The sequence below is a fragment of the Pelodiscus sinensis genome, chromosome 19 (genome assembly GCF_052426305.1).
Source record: "Pelodiscus sinensis isolate ZL-2025 chromosome 19, ASM5242630v1, whole genome shotgun sequence".
Taxonomy (NCBI): Eukaryota; Metazoa; Chordata; order Testudines; family Trionychidae; genus Pelodiscus; species Pelodiscus sinensis.
In genome coordinates, this window is record NC_143070.1 from 2,845,142 (window position 1) to 2,864,619 (window position 19,478).

The 19,478-nt window shown below is 52.1% G+C and overlaps 1 protein-coding gene and 1 non-coding gene across 4 annotated transcripts; both read right to left on the reverse strand.

Moving 5' to 3' along the window:
- Positions 1-4,368: 4,368 nt before the first annotated feature.
- On the reverse strand, positions 4,369-17,229 carry LOC106731966 (uncharacterized). Of its 3 annotated transcripts, XM_089771746.1 has the most exons (7): positions 17,074-17,229; positions 15,079-15,229; positions 14,317-14,581; positions 12,878-13,875; positions 10,351-10,466; positions 8,696-9,181; positions 4,369-6,850 (listed from the first exon to the last, which is right to left on the reverse strand). In XM_089771746.1, exons 4-7 carry the CDS (start codon positions 12,919-12,921, stop codon positions 6,399-6,401), a joined length of 1,098 nt encoding a protein of 365 aa, XP_089627872.1. In that variant the 5' UTR covers positions 12,922-13,875; positions 14,317-14,581; positions 15,079-15,229; positions 17,074-17,229; the 3' UTR covers positions 4,369-6,398. The 3 variants fall into 3 exon arrangements, 2 of the variants coding, with proteins under 2 accessions (XP_089627872.1, XP_075774237.2); XM_075918122.2 differs by lacking the exon at positions 15,079-15,229 and having other exon boundaries at positions 17,074-17,227; XR_016347432.1 differs by lacking the exons at positions 4,369-6,850; positions 8,696-9,181; positions 10,351-10,466 and having other exon boundaries at positions 12,651-13,875; positions 17,074-17,228.
- LOC142825926 (small nucleolar RNA SNORA38) lies at positions 14,672-14,801 on the reverse strand. Its single transcript, XR_012900241.1, has one exon. It is a non-coding gene; the product is annotated as a small nucleolar RNA SNORA38 (small nucleolar RNA).
- Positions 17,230-19,478: the final 2,249 nt, after the last annotated feature.

Consider the following 19,478-nt stretch of genomic DNA (forward strand, 5'->3'; position numbering starts at 1 on the left):
ATTGTAGCCGGGCAGGCGATGACGTTTTTGGGTGTAAAACGTACAAAAATAATAAAATGCTGTAAAACTTGAAACAAAATTCAGTTTTCTCCACATTTCAGTGGTGTTGACGTACCCCCCAGACTTCTCTCAAGTACCCCCGAGGGGACTCGCACCACTGGCTGAGAAACTCTGCTCTAGACTGTTGTGCATTTAACTAGTTTCCAACCAATGAGAGCTCTTGTTTGCAGGATACGCCCTGTATGAAGTACCTCTTTCCCCTCCCCCCAGGCTCACAGCATCCCACCTGGCCCCTGGGGCTGGCTGCTTTGAGCATGTGCAGGGGTGGGGCAGGCAGGCTGCCTGGCTGAGAAACCTGCCGGGCTGCTAGCCTGAAGCCACCCAGGTAAGCACCTGCTGGCTAGAGTCCGCACCCGACACCCCACACCCTCCTCACGTAACCCTCACCCTCTGCACCTCCACTCCCGCTGTCATCCCACTAACCCCTCCGCCTGTGGGTTTCTGCATTCCCCCACCAGGGAGCTGTGTGGTCCATAGACTGTCGGCTGTTCAGAGCAGTCTCTCTTTGGCTATGTCTAAAAAAACAACAAATAGTCTGGTAGCACTTTATAGATGAACAAATCATATAGGTGGGATCAGGGTGGTCAAATATTGGAATAAATTGCCAAGGGAAGTGGTGGAATCTCCCTCTCTGGAGATATTTAAGAACAGGTTAGATAGACATCTGTCAGGGATGGTGTAGACGGAGCTTGGTCCTGCCTTGAGGGCGGGGGGCTGGACTCGATGACCTCTCGAGGTCCCTTCCAGTCCTATTATTCTATGATTCTATGAGCTTTCGTGGGCACAGCCCACTTCTTCAGATGGCTGGAGTTATGAGTAGGGGATATGGAAACTCAAAATAAATAGGAGAAGGGAAAGATGGGGAAGAGAATGATGCTCTGTCACACACACACACACACACAAATTCCTTTTTTTTCTTTAAGTATCTGGGGAATGGGTGCGAAACTTAAGCACACAGGAAAAGCTTGGAATTACATTACATACACAAATTCAATTCACATGCTAATGGATTCAATCCAGACATAGGATGGCGGGGACTCTATCACTGAGGGTGCTAACAGCTTTCTGAGTGGTATCCTTCCTGCCTTAGCAATCTATCGACTGACTTTGATTTTTAGCTGCTTAGGTTTAGCACCCATTCTCCAGATACTTAGAGAAAAAAAGGAAGGGGATTGGGAGACAGAGCATCTTTCTCTCTCCCCCACTCCTTTCCCTTCTCCTATTTATTTTTAGTTTTCATATCCCTTACTCATAACTCTGGTCATCTGAAGAAGTGGGCTGTGCCCACGAAAGCTCATGATACCAGCTACATGTTTTGTTAGTCTATAAAGTGCTACCAAACCACTTGTTGTCTTTTTTCTGTAACAGACTAACTCGGCTACCCCCTGAAGCTCCTGGCTATGTCTAGACTGAGGTTTTTAGTCAGAAAAAGGTACACAAATTGCACTCTGCAATTTGCATACCTTTTTCTGATAGTTTTGTCGGAAGAGGCTTTTCCGACATTTGGCCCATTGACACGGGGTTAAATGAGGAATACGGGGCTTCCGAAAGAGAGCACCTGCTCTTCTGCAAAAAAAAAAAAAGCAGAAGAGCAGATGTGTTCCCTGGACGCAGCAGAGTTTTTCTGGGATAGAAAAACTCCATCGTCTAGACCTGTGTTTCTTAAACTGTGTTCTGTGGAACACCAGTGTGCTACAGAGAGCTCAAAATGGCCACCTTTACAGGGGAGGGGACCTTTTTTGTTGTTGTTGTTTTGCTCAACAAAAAATCCTTGGTGTTCCCCATAAAAAAAATATTGTTTGGTGTTCCTTGGTCTTAAAAAGTTTAAGAAACACTGGTCTAGGCTTTTTGTTCATCTTCTCCCTTACCCACACCTAACAGCGAGTGTAACTCACCCTTCTGGGGCATGGAATTGTGTGGCTTTTCTTCAGCGTCTGATGCCTCTTTCAGTCAGAGCTGGTCTCTAGACACTGGCAAGTTGCTAGTGAAACAGGACTTCAGGATATAGCTTGTGGGAATGAGCTTGTGGGAATCTCAGATTACTGAGGCTGAATATGAGCCCCTTGTAAAGTGAGAGATTACAACAAGGTTATAAACATATGAGTGCTGATGCAACAGGCTGAGATTTCTTTGAGACTTTGTACTAAGTGGCATCTTCTTAAGAAACTAGGCCGACCCACAATGAGCCTGGCATGCAGGAAATGCAATATTCACTGGACCCTGCACAGAACTTGGCTCTACCCTATTTAACATTTTTATAGAAGAAAACAGAAAATGGTCAGGGGTAAAGTTTGCAGACCACACAAAGGTGGGGAGAGTGGTCAGTAGTGACAAGGACACATCATTGATACAGAATGACTGGATGCTTTGTGTGCAGGGCACAAGCAAACCCAGTACATTGGTATATAGCTAAATGTAAAGCCATACATCTAGGAATAAAGAGTGCAGGCCATATTTAGGAACATATCAATGGCCACAAAAGGTCCATCCAGCCCAGTGTCCTGTCTTCCAACAGTGGCCAATGCCAGGTGCCCCAGAGGGAATGAACAAACAGGGAATAATCATGTGATCCCTCCCCTGTCATCCATTTCCAGACAGAGGCTAGGGACACCATTTCTACTCATCCTGGCTAATAGCCATTAATGGACCTAACCTCCATGAATTTATCTAGCTCTTTTTTGAACCCCATTAAAGTCCTGATCTTCACTACATCCTCTAGCAAGGAGTTCCACAGGTTGACTGTGCACTGTGTAAATCAGAACTTTTGTTTGTTTTAAACCTGCTGCCTATTAATTTAATTTGGTGACCCCTAGTTCATATATTATGGAACCAAGTACATAACTTTTTCTTATTTACTTTTTCCACACCAATCATGATTTTATAGACCTTTATCATCTCCCCGCTTAGGGTACAGCTACACTGCAACACTATTTTGAAATAATTTAGTCCGGGTCTCCACTGAAGGCAGTTATTTCAAAATCATGTCAAAATACTGTCAAGCTGGAGGACTTCTTACTCCAGCTCCTGTAACCTCCATTGTACAAGGAATAAGGGAAGTTGGAGGAGGAGTGTACTATTTCGAAATAAGAGTATGTCTACACAGCAAAGTTATTTTGAAATAATAGCAGTTATAGTAAAATATAGTAAAAGGTGTGATGAATGCACTATGTCAATGACATTAACATTGCATATTTTATCGGAAATACTTTTCGCTGATATATTACTTGAAGAAATTAACATAGCTAGTGATGTGCTTACAAAATGACAAATCCCATAGGGTCTCTTTTCTCAATCCCCACAGATCAGGAAGGCCCATCTTCCCTTAAAGACTCTATGCAAACCAATGCCCGCAGCCTCCTTGCAGAAGCCCTGAGAAATGGAGGGGGTGTCTCCTGGGATCTACAGCAGCAGCAAATCACTGCTCCCCAAGTAGCCACTCCCTGAGTGCCTTCAGTGCACGCTCCATGGGGCAACCGGAATGGAATTCCTAGCGGCAGCTGGACCAATTGCATTGATCAGACAAAGCGAAACACCTTCTGACTAGGTGCAGTTAGTGATATCTAGGGGTCCGTCTAGACTACAGGCTTTTGTTGACAGAAGTTTTGTTGACAGATACTTCGACAAAGCTTCTGTCGACAAAGAGCGTCTAGACAAAGCCGTTTTGTCGACATGACAGTGTAGACGCAAAGGACAGTGTAGATGCAATAACGCCTTCTGTCAACAGAACTCCGTTGACAGAAGGCGTTATTCCTTGTAGAATGAGGTTTACCACCGTCGACAAAACTGCCGAGTTCTGTCGATGTTACGTCCACAGAACTCGGCGGCGGTGTAGTCCACTTTTGTCGACAAAACCCTGTAGTCTAGACACACCCTAAATTATCAGAACATGCAGCACCTGAAGGTACCTGTTCTAATGAGAATAGGCTGTTCTGAGTGTACTGTGTCCTCATCAGGCTCCACAGCACTCAAAACCTTGTTCTGCGCACCTCCTCTTTGTACTGTGAGCTGAATCCTGCAAAGTGCATAATGCCCATGGCACTTGCTGATAACGCACACAGCCCGGCCAGGAGAACGCACACAGCCCAAAGGAGGGCGAGTGGTGGGATGGCTCGTTTGGGTGTGGGGGGAGGAAAGCAACTTTAATTTCCAGCAGTAGTACCTGTTCAAAATTTGATGTTTCTAGCTCTTACCATTTTGGAGATCTTTCGGGACACACAAACACACACACACACACAAACAAATTTTCAGAAATATTTATATGTTTCCAAAGATTTTACACATATCAAAGGATTTTATATCTTAGTACGGTACTGGTTTTGCTGGAGGGTTCTCTTGAAACGACTTCATCAAATAGTCAGAAGGAAAAGGGAAACCCGTTTGTCCAGCTATCTGGAAGAAAAGGACAGTTGTCCCTTTCAGGGCTCTCTTCGACAGGAGGTGAAAGGAGAGCAGGGGTGGACAGATGAACATTGGAAGTGAGTTTTTATACTATAGTAATTAAAATCAAATGAGTATTAATAGAACACGACAACAGGAAGGGACCTTGAGAAATCATTGAGTTCAGTCCCCTGCCCTCACAGCAGGACCCAACACCCGCTAGATCAGTGGTCCCCAACTTTTTTTAATGACACGGACAAGCAAACCCACTCACAAACTTTTAGCAGACTGGTAACATTCTATTTGCATATTTACATATGCATTAGGCAAGTAATGACTATGCAAATGTGAAAATAAAATGTTATCTGTCCACCAACCCACTCACTCACTGACCCCGTCTTCTCACTGCGCATTCCTCCACCTCCAGGCCCAGAATGCTCGGACGCCGACAAGCCAACCCTAGTACTCTGTGTCTGTATTATCAAACCTGCCAAACCCATCCTCAGATACCCCTCTATCCCACTAACCCCATTCCCTCCCCAGTCTGTCTTGTTAAGTCTGTCACCCCAGTACTCACCATCTCCTGCTTCCCACCACCTCTGCTGCCAACTTCCTATTGTTGACCACCTCTGTGTCTGTCCTGCATCCACGGTCACTACCTACCTTGCATGCTGTGTCCCAGGCTGTGTCTGGACTACAGGGTTTTTTTGAAAAAACTTCCCCTGCGTCTAGACTGCTGCCGCGTTCTTTCGAAAGTCAATCGAAAGAACACGGCAGCTTTTTCGACCACGGAAAACCTCGTTTTACAAGGAAGAACGCCTTTTTCGAAAGTGCTCTTTTGAAAAAAGGCGCTTTGTAATGCAAACTGCTTTTTCAAAAGAGAGCATCCAGACTGTCTGCGTGCTCTCTTTCGAAAAAGTAGCTTGCTTTTTTGAAAGTACTGGTTGTAGTCGAGACGCTCGTTTTCGAAAGAGGCTTGCAGTCTAGACGTAGCCCCAGTGACTCCTGACTTACATTGACAACCTCCCATTTTCCTGTTTGTTGCCCAATCACCAAGATGTAAGAAATCTACATGATGAATGAGCAACAAGAATGATGCAAGGTCTAGAAAACATGAGCGATGAGGGAAGACTGAAAGAATTGGGCTTGTTTAGTTTGGAAAGGAGAAGACTGAGGGGGGACATGAGAGCGGTTTTCAAGTATCTAAAAGGGGGTCACAAGGAGGGGGGGGGAATTGTTCTCCTTTGCCTCTGAGGACAGGACAAGAAGCAAGGGGCTTAAACTGCAGCAAGGGAGGTTTAGGTTGGACATTAGGAAAAAATTCCTGTCTGTCAGGGTGGTGAAGCACTGGAATAAATTGCCTAGGGGGGTTGTGGAGTCTCCATCTCTGGAGATATGTAAGAGCTGGTTAGACAGACACCTGTCAGGGATGGTCTACTAGGATTTCCTAGGGACCCAAATATGGGTCGCCATTACATTTCGAAAGGGTGGCCAAGTGTCTCCCCAGGTGGCTCTGCCCTGCTTCCTCCCCCCGTTCTTGAATTGTTTTGGGTCACCAAGTCTTCCTGAATTGTCAAAATGGATCCCCTTCTGGAAAAGGTTGGGAACCGCTGCTCTAGACGGTGCTGGGTCCTGCCATGAGGACTCTCGAGGTCCTTTCCCGTTGTAGTGCACGATGATGCTATGATTTGCAAAGATAGGTCGCATTTCCTAAGCCAGATGCAGAAGTCATGATGTATAAAGCGGTTTTATGGGGTCCCCCTTCTCAGCAGGTGAAACCCTTTCACTCACTTCCCCCACCCCTCTGATTTCCACTTTATCCTACTATACATCTGGAGCAACCCCGCAGTACTCCATGGGGCTGCAGTTGAATGCTGATCCGTTACTCCACTATAAATACAATCCCACTGACTTTAATCTGAATTAGACACATCCCATTCACCTCTGTCAGCATCCTTGCTCTAGCTGGCTGCCCTTGACTTAATGATTTTTTTTAGATCCTGGACCAGGCTCCGGATTTCCTTTCCATCCAGGAAGTTCAACAACCTCTGGTCCCCTTCCAGGCTTTCAAGCACATCCACTGCCAGAACCTCCCAGGAGGTTTCATAGTCTATGTCCAACTTTGACTCAAGTACCTCTAAGTTCCCGACCAGCAGAGACAGGTTGCGGAGAAACTGCTCCTTCTTTTCCATTGTGTTCTCCAGTTCTAAAAGTTCCCTCGTGAGCGCCTCCATTTTTTTCTCGTCAGCATGACTCTTCACGTCAATTTCTTCCTTCTCAAGGTCGTATCTGCAAAGGCTTTGTTTGTATTCAGAGATTTTGGTGTTGTACAGATCAATAGCTTTTTGCAGCTCCCGGTCAGCTCTCTGAGCCATGTTCAGAGAGGTCTGGAAAATGGCGGCTACGATCCCAGCTGAAACGAAAGGGCCATTCTTACATGTCACATATAAAACTGGCCAAAAAAAAAATCCATTTCTGAGAGGACATTGGGATTTTATCTACATGACACTTTTTCCAAAAGTTTCTGCTTTCCACAGAAAATGGCAGCTTTCCATCAAACTACTTCAGCCAAAAACTGAAATACTGTGGCCAAAAACAAGAGTTGTATTGCCACATAAGAACAGACATACTGGGCCAGACCAAAGGTCCATCTAGCTCAGGATCCTGTCAGCCAATTCCAGGTGCCCCAGAGGGAGTGAACAGAACAGGGAATCATTACATCATCCCTCCCCTGTCGCCCATTTCCAACTTCTGACAAACAGAGGCTAGGGACACCTTTCCTGCCTGTCCTGGCTCACAGCTCTTGATGGACCTATCCCCCATGAATTTATCTAGATCTTTCTTGTAGCCTGTTACAGTCTTGGCCTTTTGACAACATCCTCTGGCAAGGAGTTCCACAGGTTTACTCTGTGCCGCATGAAGAAATACTTCCTTTTGTTTGTTTTAAACTTGCTGCCTATTAATTTCATTTGGTGACCCCTAGTTCTTATGTTATGGGAACAAGTAAACCATTTTTCCTTATTCACCTTCTGAATACCAGTCATGATTTTATAGACCTTTGTCCTAGCCCCCCCTTAGGGTATGTCTACACTACAGCGTTATTTTGAAATATCTAATTTTGAAATAGTTATTTTGAAATATCTTATTTCAAAATAACGCGTCTATACACAACATGCATTTCAAAATAGCTTTTTGCTATTTTGAAATAGCGCATCCACACTGATTGGATGCTGAATCACATTTAAGGCCAGCTGGAACTGGTTCATCAGGTCAGAAGTTACCTTGTGGCCAGAGCGGTCAGCAGGGCACCCTGCGAAGGGCTGGAAACCCCTTATTTCGAAATAAGCATCTACACAGCACTTATTTCAAAATAGCAGTTTTGAAATTGGTGCTATTCCTTATGGAATGAGGTTTACCAATTTCGAAATAAGCCCTTCGCTATTTCGAATTAATTTCAAAATAGCCGTTGGTTTGTGTAGATGCTAGGAAAGTTATTTCGAAATAACTTTGCTGTGTAGACATACCCTTAGTCTCCTCTTTTCTAAGCTGAAAAGTCCCAGGTTTTTTATTCTCTCCTCATATGGCACCCATTCCAAACCCCACATCTTTTTTGTTGCCCTTTTCTGAACTTTTTCCAATGTCAATATATTTTTTTGAGATGAGGCAACCACATCTGTACGCAGTATTCAAGATGGGGGCGTCCCATAGATTTATATAGAGGCAATAAAATATTTTCTGTCTTATTCTCTATCCCTTTTTAAATGACTCCTAACATTCTGTTGGCTTTTTTGACTGCTGCTGCGCACCGAGTGGATGTTTTCAGAGAACGATCCACAAGGACTTGATGGGCTGATCTAGACTATACTAGAGCGTTGAAAGAGGATAGGCAAATTCCATAGGAATTTTGTACCCTCTGCAAATTTTGACACCTCCCTCTTCACCCTTTTTTCTAGCTCATGTGAGAATATACTGAACAATACTCATCCTTTGTCCTCTTTCCATCTACCAATGCGCTTCCCCCGGCCGCCTGGTCTCTGCCCTGCTCAGCCTCTGCTGAGATTGCAAAGCAGAGAGTGGAAGTAGCTGCTGCAAAGATGCACCAAAAGCCGTGTGGCCCCATTCCCTGACACCTATGCCAGCTCTTTCCTTCTCCCCAGTGGGTTACAACCAGCACTGAGCTGCTGACACAAGGGACCTTCCAGCAGTGCTGTTGACTGGCTGTGTCCCATGCGATGGGGCGGGCTCGGTCGATACCTACCCATGAGCGTGGAAAGAGGCATGAACAGCAGGGCGATGGTTCTTGCAATTTTAAGCCAGTTTTTCTCCTTCCTCACCTCCTTCTGCAAATCCTGGAGCTCCTTCAGGTGCCCCTCTGCCGCGCTGAGCATTTCTTGGGCGTAGGCCTTGGTGTTCGCGTGATGTTTCAGTTGGATCTGTAAGAGCGCCTGGCTTAATTCTCTTTGACTCTTTTCATTGTTCAGGTGTGCCCCCTTCTCCAGCAGGGTCACGTAGTGGGAGTCCACGATGTGCTTCTGGCTTTCCAGCTGGCTCTCCACAGCTTTCATTTCCTCGCACGCATGCCGGGCGTGTCCCTGCATCTCCTTGTGAGCGTCTGGGTTGACACTGGAAGAGCTCAGCTCCCTGGCCAGAGACACCAGGGACTTCATCCCCCGGGTGATCATACTTTGCTGGTCCTGGGTCAAAAAAGCCATGGTGAGCGCGCCGGAGATAGGAGGCGTAGGACCTGCATGAAGGAGAGAACATTCAGTACCATGGACAGGAGAAAGAACACCAGGACTTTCCCACCCTGGGTCCACAGACCTCCCGACCATGCATCATGGACCAATAGCTGCCCCTTTGCCCGGGGAAATCACAATTCCCGCACCAATAAGAACTGTGGAGGAAATTGGTTCCTTATAATCATTGTAGCTTCCTGCTTCCCAGTGTTTAAATGCCACAGATCAAGTGCTGGGAAACCAGGAAGTGCAGAGCCGCTGTGGGGGTTTCAGTGCCTCTGAAAATTCCCTCTTCAGTGGAGGTGCATCCCATGTACCCCCACCAACATCAACGGCCCTCCTGTAAATCCAGAGTGACGGGGATGTCAATGGATTCAGGGAGGGATTCTAAGCTCAGGGCTCTGGTCTCAATCTGGAGTCACCCCAGTGACGGCAGGGCCAGATTCAGATCTGGGAGACCCCACTGACACTTGTGAATTCAAGGCCAGATCCAGATCTTGGAGACCCTGGTATAAATCCAGAGGGATCCCAGTGACATTAGTGGACCTGCTCTGGGTTTGCAGCGTTATAGCTGAGACGAGAGTCTGACAACTGAATCCATCGTCCTGAATCGAGCCATTGATCTGTCAGATCACACCTCCTACAGCCTGGCATGAACCCATTGGTCCTGTATCCTTCAACTAGGACACAGTAGAACAATGTTTCTCAATTTTATTTGGCCACGGAACCCCTAGAGTTGCCTAAAAAAAAAAAAAAGTGCCCAGCGCGATTTGTCAAAAAAAAAAAAAAAAAAGAGTCCAGACTCAAAAAAGCTCTGTTTCTTTAAGAGGGGGCAGGGAGTGTCCCAGGGTTCTGCAGAAACAGCTGCCCAGCATCAGAGCAGTGGGCCCAGCTAGCCTCGTGTCTGCCCCAACTCTGCTGCCCTGGCTGGACCCATGGATTGTGGGCTCCTTCTGTCCCCAGCCCATCTCGGCACAGCGTCTCCATTCAAGTCTTTTTCCTGAGCTCTTCATGTCCCCACCGCAAACGTGCACTGAAATATGGCTGTTTATTCATTTGCATTCCGTGGTGCCCAGTTCCCGACCAGGACCCGGCAGTGCACGGCACCGTACAAACCCAGGCCAAAAAGACAAATTCCCGTGCTAAAGACTTTCCGCTAACTGTCCCCTCCTCTTACCTTTGTGTCTGCGTCGAACCTCGTCCCTCCGGCAACTGACCCAGTGCCCACGTCGGGTGGGTATTTGTACAGGGCTCTGTCGAACAAGGGCACCTCCTATTGGTGTGTCAGCGTCTCTGCATGAAATCCCAGCATCCAATGAGAAACCCTTTGTCCAGCGTATGGGCACAAACCCTCCCCAACCCGGGTGAATCCCAGCTGGGGTGTTTCCTTCCCGCCACCCTAAAATCCAGGTCCAGTTGGGCACAGGACTCGCCTGCAGGGCATCCGAGAGTTCTCAACCCTTCTCCTGTGCTGTTTGCCCTGGTCTCTAAACGAGACTTCCCCATTTCTACCCACACCCCACCCCACCCCACCAGCCCTTCCTCTTCCATATGGCTCCAGGGACTAACAGCTGTTGCTCCTGGGCCCAGCAATCGGAGTTACATCCTGGGCGTGACTCCACCTTTCCCAGGCTGGCCATCTGTCCCTCTTCGCAGGGCCCCTCCCAGCCAGTCCGACAAACACCCCTGGCCCTGCTCTGGGGCTGTAACCCTTTCACCTCCTGAGGGGCCCACTGAGCGGGTGAAACCCTCCACGGCGCCGGGCCGGGGAAATTGTCATATGTGCACAGCCATTTCCCACCCCACCCCCGCCGGAGAGGTGACCGGATGCCCTAGCAACCCGTTTTCAGCACCCCCTTCGTTGGGGTCACCTCTCAGAGCGGGCACCTGAACTCTGGCACTGACCCCCGCACACACACACACATACTCCAGCCCCCTGGACCTCAGTCTTCTCCCACTGCTGGGGACAGAACCCAGGAATCCTGATTCCCTGGCTCCCGCTCTAACCAGTAGACCTCACAGCCCTTTCTAGGCAAATTGGAGGATGGGGACGGCGGAAATCCAATGAAGTTCAACAAGGACAAGTGCAGAGTCCTGCCCTTGGGAGGGAAGAATCCCAAGCATAGTTACAGGCTGGGGACCGACTGGCCAAGCAGCAGTTCTGCAGAAAAGGCCCTGGGGGTTACAGTGGATGAGAAGCTGGATAGGAGTCAACAGGGCGCCCTTGTAGCCAAGAAGCGAATGGCATATTCAGTTGCATTAGGAGGCGCATTGCCAGCAGATCCAGAGACGTGATTATTCCCCTTTATTTGACTTTAGGGAGGCCACATCCGGAAGATGGGGAAGCACTGGGACGGGTTCCCTAGGGAGGGGGTGGAATCTCTCCTCCCACTGTTTACTCCTGGCGGCTGGCGAAGAGCTCCTCTCTGCCCCCCACACCGACAGGCAGCCGGGGAAGACAGGAGCCCTCGGCTGCTGCTGCTCCTGTCTGTGACCACCCCGGCCCAGCTCTCCCTGCGGCTCTGTGGAAGGGGCAGGCTGGAGAAGTCGGTGGTTCCTCCCTCCCAAAAAGCTTCCTTCACTGTGGGGAGTGAGGGTGCCCCAGGCCTGCTCCGACCTGCCCCAGCCATATTCCATTTCCCTCCTCCCACAAAGGCCCACAAAAGTGTGTGGTGCCGGGCCCACACAATGTCAATCCAGCCCGGCACCCACTGTGGCTCTCCGGATTATTTTACACAAGCCAGGACTCTGTGTCCAGAGCCGCAGGCACGTCACCCGACAGCGTCCTCGGCCGTCTCGCACAGCCACAGTCCTCGTCGCTCCAGAACGCTCTGCTGCGTTCTCAAGAGCAGCTCACTGGACCAACTGGAACGGATGAGCTCGAAATCTCCCTCTCCAGGGCAGCTTCCACACCCCGTCCTCCTCTGAGGAAGTGGCTTTTACCCATGAAAGCTCAGGAGATATATATATACACACAGTTCCCTAACTCTCCATCTCGTTCTCATCTGAGGAAGTGGGTCTTGCCCGTGAAAGCTCAGGAGATATAGATATATACATAGTTCCCTAACTCTCCACCCTGTCCTCATTGGAGGAAGTGGGTTTTACCCATGAAAGTGCAGGATCCTATCTATTTATCTATCCCCACACACTCCCTCTATCTAATCTAATCTAACTCCACACACACCATCTATCTATCACTACACACTCCCTCTATCTAATCTAATCCTAATCTAATCTAATAGATATATCTATCCCCCCACACCCTCTAGTTATCTAATCTAACTCCACATAATCTATCTATCTATCCCCACCCACACCCTCTATCTATCCCCACACACCCTTCTATCTAATCTAATCTTATGGATCTATCTATCCCCACATACCCCCTCTATCTACCTAATCCATCTATCCCCACACACACCATCTATCTATCTGTCCCCACCCACCCCCTGTGTCTATCTAACATTTATTTCTCATTCAAGCAAAGCTATTAATTAGGATTCATTATTTATTATAATTAATTATATTCTCCATGGGACTACCCTGTATTTTGGAATATTTAACACACTTAATGTCTGCAGGATTGTCTAATTCTTCTGTAAACGTCCATCTGGCTACTGTGTCACCTTGCCGTGTGTGGGTTCATTGCATAGCATTGTTCACACATGTTTACTATTAAAAGGTTTATTGAGGGGTTATCTTACATGTATCCTCTGAAAGATCCGGCCCCAGGCTTATCCAGGCTCATGTGATTGCCCTTTGGATCCAGGCAGATAATTCGTTGCCTTGTTTATGTGTGATTCGTTAAAGCAGTGTTCGTTACTGCTCTTTGGCCAGCTGGAAGAGCGAATTGTTTCCCAAAGACTAAACCGTCATTTATGAAGGTTCAGAGATAAGCTGGTTCTTGGACCTGGTCCCAGGTTTCTCTGTAAATGGAGTCAGAGTTCCCTTGTGACCAGATAACACATTCACTGGGCTTCTCTCTAACCTGACATTAACAAAGGGGAGCCTGGGCTTTGCTCATTAGCTTGTAGGCAGGTACTTGGGTGCTCCTTAGCTACAACTCCAAGTTTTAGGGAGTCGTCTGGACTTGGTTTCTTACTGGGGTCATACGGTGTTTGCAATGACCATTTCTAGCTGGGGGAAATGAAGCCTGGAGCCGTGTTCTGAGTTGGTTCAAATTCCAGGGCTGCCCGTTGTGGGGTCTTTTTCCACCAGAGCTGCAGCAGCATCTTATGTTTCACGGAAGTGGCTCGTAGGGAAACATTTTATATAGCAGCAATGGGATGTTCTCTGTACCCAATCAAAAGCACTAACTTCTGGAATAAAAAACGTCAGTCACAGGAGGGGGCTGACTAGAGAGCATTTTGGCTGGAATGGGATCCCCATAGGTGTGTGCGTGCAGGGGGAATCTGGCTGTAATGGGATCCCCTCTGGAGAGACGCGATACGGGGGCATGGAATCACACCACTCTCCTAGCAGTGAATTCCCAGCTCAACACTGCCTGCCAAGGCGCCACCCAGTGGCCCATGCCTGTATTGCAGCTTCCCCATCTCTGTCCTGACTGGCCCTTGCCCAGAGTGAGGGCGCCATCCAGTGGTCAGCGTTGTTATGGCACCTTCCTCCTCCCCTCATCCATTTGTTCCTGGCTGTCCCGTTGGTTCTCTCCCTTCCTGGGCCGTGTTGGCAGGGTCCCGGGAGCCTAGGGGAGAAGGAAGGTGGGTTAGAAGCGGGAGGCGGGGAGAGAAGTGCCCCACAGACCATAGTCTCTGCACCGGGGCAGAGGGGGGCCTGGATGCAGCAGCATTAGGGGGTGCATGGGAGGAGCCCCCGAGACAGTGACCCCGCTTTGCAGTGGGGGGCAGGAAGGCTAGGACCCTCACCCAGGGAAAGGCCCTTGCCCCATTCCCTGCCCCTCCCACCCCGGAGTCAGCCAGTCTCCACTACTGAGCATGTACGATTAGAGAGACTGGAACAGCTCAGATTCCAGCTGTCCCATCTTGTGACTCTCCGCTCCGGTTCATCTGCCTCCGGTTCTTACGTGCCCGAACATGGGGGGTCAGGGCACGCCTTTGTGGGAGGGCGCAGCTGCCTCCCAGCCCCTTTCCCGAGGAACTTTCGTTCCACGCTCGCAGCGCTTTACCTCCTGGGGCTGTTTGAAATGCTCCTGACGGGCGGCTGTCGCATTCCTACTGCCCTGCTGGCTTCCTGATCACGACATCCATGCAGCGGGGCTCCCAGCTAGGCCGGCTCCAGCGTGTTCCACCCCAGAAGTGGCTGCATGTCAGCACCGGGGTGCGCGGCCTCTGCCCATACGCCCCGCTGGGACCAGGCAGGTGGGCAGCGAGGGCTCCATTTCCCCAGAGAGCCGTCGCTCGGGCATACGAGAGCCCCTGGCCTTGCAGAAGCTGCCGCAGAAGAGAGGGGAGGGGTTTGGTGAGGGAGAGGGGGACAAATAGGGACAAGCCCCCGGCACTAGCCAGTCCTGGGACGGGGGCCAGTGTAGGAAGTAAAGACACGGGCGCAGCACGGGGTGCGGCTGTCCCGTTCCTCCTTATTCTCACTGCTTTGCCTCCGGTTCCTACGTGCCCACACAGTGCAGGGTACGGGCACGCCTTGGTTGGAGGCGATCGCGTGGGGCCCTGCCCCCTTCCCCTGTGCCCCCCAGGGAACGGAAACCAGAATGGGACCCAGCGTGGCATGCACTCCCCCCTCCCTCCGCACCACCACACACACTCCAGCAAGCAGGGACCAATGGGACACTCCACAATGATGCATCTCCCCCTAAAGACTACTACTCCCAGCATGCCCCAGGAAGGCTGAGAATTAACCTTTAAGCGCCCTGGCCTCGGTGCGAAAATGCCCCCGCCCCCCTCAGTTCCCAGTCCCAGAACAACTCCCTTACCCTAATCCTCTCCCAGAGGCTCTAACCACTGGGCCCCACTGCCTGGGCGTATCACGGCGTCATGCCTGATCTCGAGCCGTGGCCCTGGCCCTGTGGCTCGGTGGCCTGGCGATGGCCGGGTCAGGGCAGGAGCAGCGCTGGAGTGGGGAACCTGTGGGAACGCAGGGAAACATCAGAGGCTGGAAACTCGGTGTGGGGAGGGGGTGAGTAATTAACAAGTAATTACATCAGGAGAGGAGCAGCGGGGGAGAACCCAGCGCTGGGGTGTGGGGCAGGAGTGAGGGGCACCGGCAGGGGTGGGCAGGAGCAGTGGGGTGGAGTGAGGGGCACTGGCAGGGCTGGGGGGCGGGAGAGGGGTACCAGCAGGGCTATGGGGTAGGGGATGTGGGGCAAAGGGCACCGAGGCCCACAGAAGTGCCCCCAGATGCAGGTGAGGGACCACCGGAGACCGTGAGATGAGGGGCCAGTCCCAAAATCCCTCCCCCCATTGGGGCGCCCCTGTCCCCACCCCAGTGCGTCTCACTCACCCAAACAGAGCACAGGGCCACACACACACACACAGCCTGTGTGCGACTGCCCCCGCACACAACACTCACAGCCCTACACAACCCACCGCCCACTAAAACCCCCGTGACCCAGGGATCCCCATCCACCACTCAGACACAACAGATGGCCCTGCAGCACCTCAGAGACTCACAACACACACAGGCAGATGGGATCCTGAGCTCTTGTGGGCACAACCCACTTCCCCCCGGAAAGGCTGTGGTCCCATCGACATGTGTTGTGAGTCTCTAAAGTGCTGCAGGACCACTGGTGGTTTCTGAATTGTTTCCAGTGACAGACCAACATGCCCACCCCCTGAAACTCAGACACAATGACTGTCCACCAGGTACATAACCTGAATGCCCCGCTATGTGTACACACACACACACACACACACACACTTGTGTACATAACACATAATCCCAGGCATAACGTTCACAAAGAGAGACACGTATCCCGGGCATGCCACATTCACAGAGTCAGACACACCATCTATAATATAGATGACACACACAGACACACAATCCAGACACAACTGACTTGAACATGCACAAACCCCTCCCTCCACACAAGGGCACTTCTCCACCCTGGCAAACAAAACCCTGTCACAACCACACCCACAGCCAGACACAGACGTGCATGCACAACACAACCCTTTCATATGAGGGATTTCTCTGCCGTGATAACGTGAAAACACACAAATGCCGACAGTCCCAAACCCCCATCCTTACCCACAACGCAGCCAGCTTGGTGCTAGCAAGACCTTACACACTGGGGGTAAGCCCTTACCCCCCCCCCCACACACACCCCTACATACAAGCCTGTAACACACCCCCTAAATACAAGCCTGTAACACACACACACACACACCCCTACATACAAGCCTGTAACACACACACACACACACACACCACACAAGCCTGTAAAACATGCATGCACGAACGCACACACAAGCCTGTCACACACACACACCCCCTACATACAAGCCTGTCACACACACACACCCCCTACATACAAGCCTGTCACACACACACACACCCCCTACATACAAGCCTGTCACACACACACACACACACCCCCTACATACAAGCCTGTAACACGCACACACACACACACACACACCCTACATACAAGCCTGTCACACACACACACACACCCTACATACAAGCCTGTAACACACACACACACACCCTACATACAAGCCTGTAACACGCACACACACACACACACACACCCTACATACAAGCCTGTCACACACACACACACACCCTACACACAAGCCTGTAACACACACACACACACACACACCCTACATACAAGCCTGTAACACACACACACACACACACACACCGCTGCTTTCCCGATCCAGCAATGGGGCGCTGCAGAGCAGGGAATTGGGGGGGGTCTTTGCCGCGCCCCGGCTGCCCGCGCCCAGCGCGGCCGCTCACGTACCGGTGCCCCGGCGCCCCGCTGCCCGGCCCGCCCCCTGCCGAGCCGGGTCCCCCCGCCCGGGGCCAGGATGGCAGCGGATCCCGCCAGCCCCCCCGGCCGCGCCCCGACTCCAGCGCCATGGACCGCCCGCGCCGCACTGCATGCTGGGAAAGAGCGGGCTGGAGAGAGCCAGCACGGCCCTCTCCTCCCATTGGCTGGCCGCCCCGGACTCCTGATTGGCCCACAGGAGAAGCCAGGCTGTGATTGGCGGACAGGTCGAGCTGCGGCGGGAGCCGGCTGGGGTCGTGGGGCGGTGAATGGGGCGCGGGGAGGCGGCACGTGGGGTGCTGCGGGGCTGCTGGAGGGGAGATGGCTGGGGGGCTGGGGATTGGGGCTCAGAGGGCTGGCTGGGCAGAGAGTGTGTGGAGGGGCAGAGGGAAGGAGGGATGTGGGGGGCTAGATAGGGGGCAGAGGGCTGGCTGGGCAGAGGGACAAGAGGGAAGGAGGGATGTGGGGGGCTAGATAGGGGGCAGAGGGCTGGCTGGGCAGAGGGACAAGAGGGAAGGAGGGATGTGGGGAGGCTAGATAGGGGGCAGAGGGAAGGAGGGATGTGGGGGGCTAGATGGGGGCAGAGGGCTGGCTGGGCAGAGGGACAAGAGGGAAGGAGGGATGTGGGGGGCTAGATAGGGGGCAGAGGGCTGGCTGGGCAGAGGGACAAGAGGGAAGGAGGGATGTGGGGGGCTAGATAGGGGGCAGAGGGCTGGCTGGGCAGAGGTTGGGTATGGAGGTGGAGGGACAGAGGGAAGGAGGGATGTGGGGAGGCTAGATAGGGGGCAGAGGGCTGGCTGGGCAGAGGGACAAGAGGGAAGGAGGGATGTGGGGGGCTAGATGGGGGGCAGAGGGCTGGCTGGGCAGAGGGACAAGAGGGAAGGAGGGATGTGGGGGGCTAGATAGGGGACAGAGGGCTGGCTGGGCAGAGGGACAAGAGGGAAGGAGGGATGTGGGGGGCTAGATAGGGGGCAGAGGGCTGGCTGGGCAGAGGGACAAGAGGGAAGGAGGGATGTGGGGGGCTAGATAGGGGGCAGAGGGCTGGCTGGGCAGAGGGACAAGAGGGAAGGAGGGATGTGGGTATGGGGGCAGAGGGCTGCCTGGGCAGAGGTTGGGTATGGAGGTGGAGGGACAGAGGGAAGGAGGGATGTGGGGGGCTAGATGGGGGCAGAGGGCTGCCTGGGCAGAGGTTGGGTATGGAGGTGGAGGGACAGAGGGAAGGAGGGATGTGGGAGGCTGGAGAGAGGGGCAGAGGGGTGGGGGGAAGGGGAAGTAGTAATGCAGGGGCAGGACCTGGCTGAATGGGCAGAGGTGGTAATAAGATGTGCCATCAAGATAAGGTGCTCCTGGGTGCTCCGAGCAAGATAAGGCAGGAGCATCTTATCAGATAAGGTGCTCCTGCCCTGGGGCCTTGTGGCCCCCATGGGCTGGGCTTTGTCCGAGCCCAGGTGTGCAACCTGCGGAACTCCTCGCCACGTGAAGCGGTGGACTCAACAGTGGAGAGATAGAAGACTGGGGGCCTGTAGATGTGGCGCATGTTGGAGGGGCGTGAAAGTGATGGGAAGAGATGAAGACCTAGTCAGAGACTGGGATAGTGGGGGTGGGCAGAGGTGGATGGGGGGGGGGGGCAGATAGCTACCCGGCTATTGCAGGACTGGCCGGCTGTATCATGGGTGCTCTAAAACACGGCATAAAGCGACCGGGGCTGGCCACCGTTGGAAGCGGGTACAGGCCGGGTGGAGCTAGGGGGCTGATCCTGGCTACCTGTCTGGGTGGAGCTAGGGGGCTGATCCTGGCTACCTGTCTGGGGGGCTGACTCCCCAACACATGCTACTTTGCACTGGAGGATAAGCCTTGGGGACGTGGTGCCTGCTCTGGACACCAGGGGTCACCCTCGAGCTAGAACCTTTGGGCTGGCTGGTGATTTTGCCTAATAACAGCTTCCCCCCCCCCACACACTTTTGGGGGGGCAGCTGGATGTGGTGGGGAGGGGGAGGTAGAAATTCCATTCCTGCCCAACTGGCCAGCTGGAAACGAGCCCGATCCTGCTCATTCCCGCCCCCCCCACCTGGATCCGACCCAGGGACTCCCCCCTCCTGCCTGGCCCGTCCAGACCAAGCAGCTGGGGCCAAGTCCGATTTCCCGGCCTGTCCGCTCCCATGACCCCAGCCGAGAAACATCCCTGACCGGGCCAGGAGACCAGCCGCCCTGGGCACGGGGCCGCGGTGGGAACAAATCTCCCGCCACCTGTTCCTGCCCCTGGGACATGGCTGTGCCCCGGGACACCCCAGAGCTGGGAGAGAGTCCCTGGCTCTAACCACTAGCCCCCGCTCCCTTCCCTGTATTCTTGGCCCCCTAATCCCATCAAGGAGCGGGGC

Bases quoted from the DNA above. Each gene is read 5' to 3' on its own strand.
- LOC106731966 (XM_089771746.1), bottom strand. From the start codon at position 12,921: ATGAGCCTGGATAAGCCTGGGGCCGGATCTTTCAGAGGATACAT. The intron at 10,467-12,877 runs GTAAGATAACCC...GATTTCATGCAG, and splicing joins GGATCTTTCAGAGGATACAT to AGACGCTGACACACCAATAG. The intron at 9,182-10,350 runs GTAAGAGGAGGG...TCCTTCATGCAG, and splicing joins GGTTCGACGCAGACACAAAG to GTCCTACGCCTCCTATCTCC.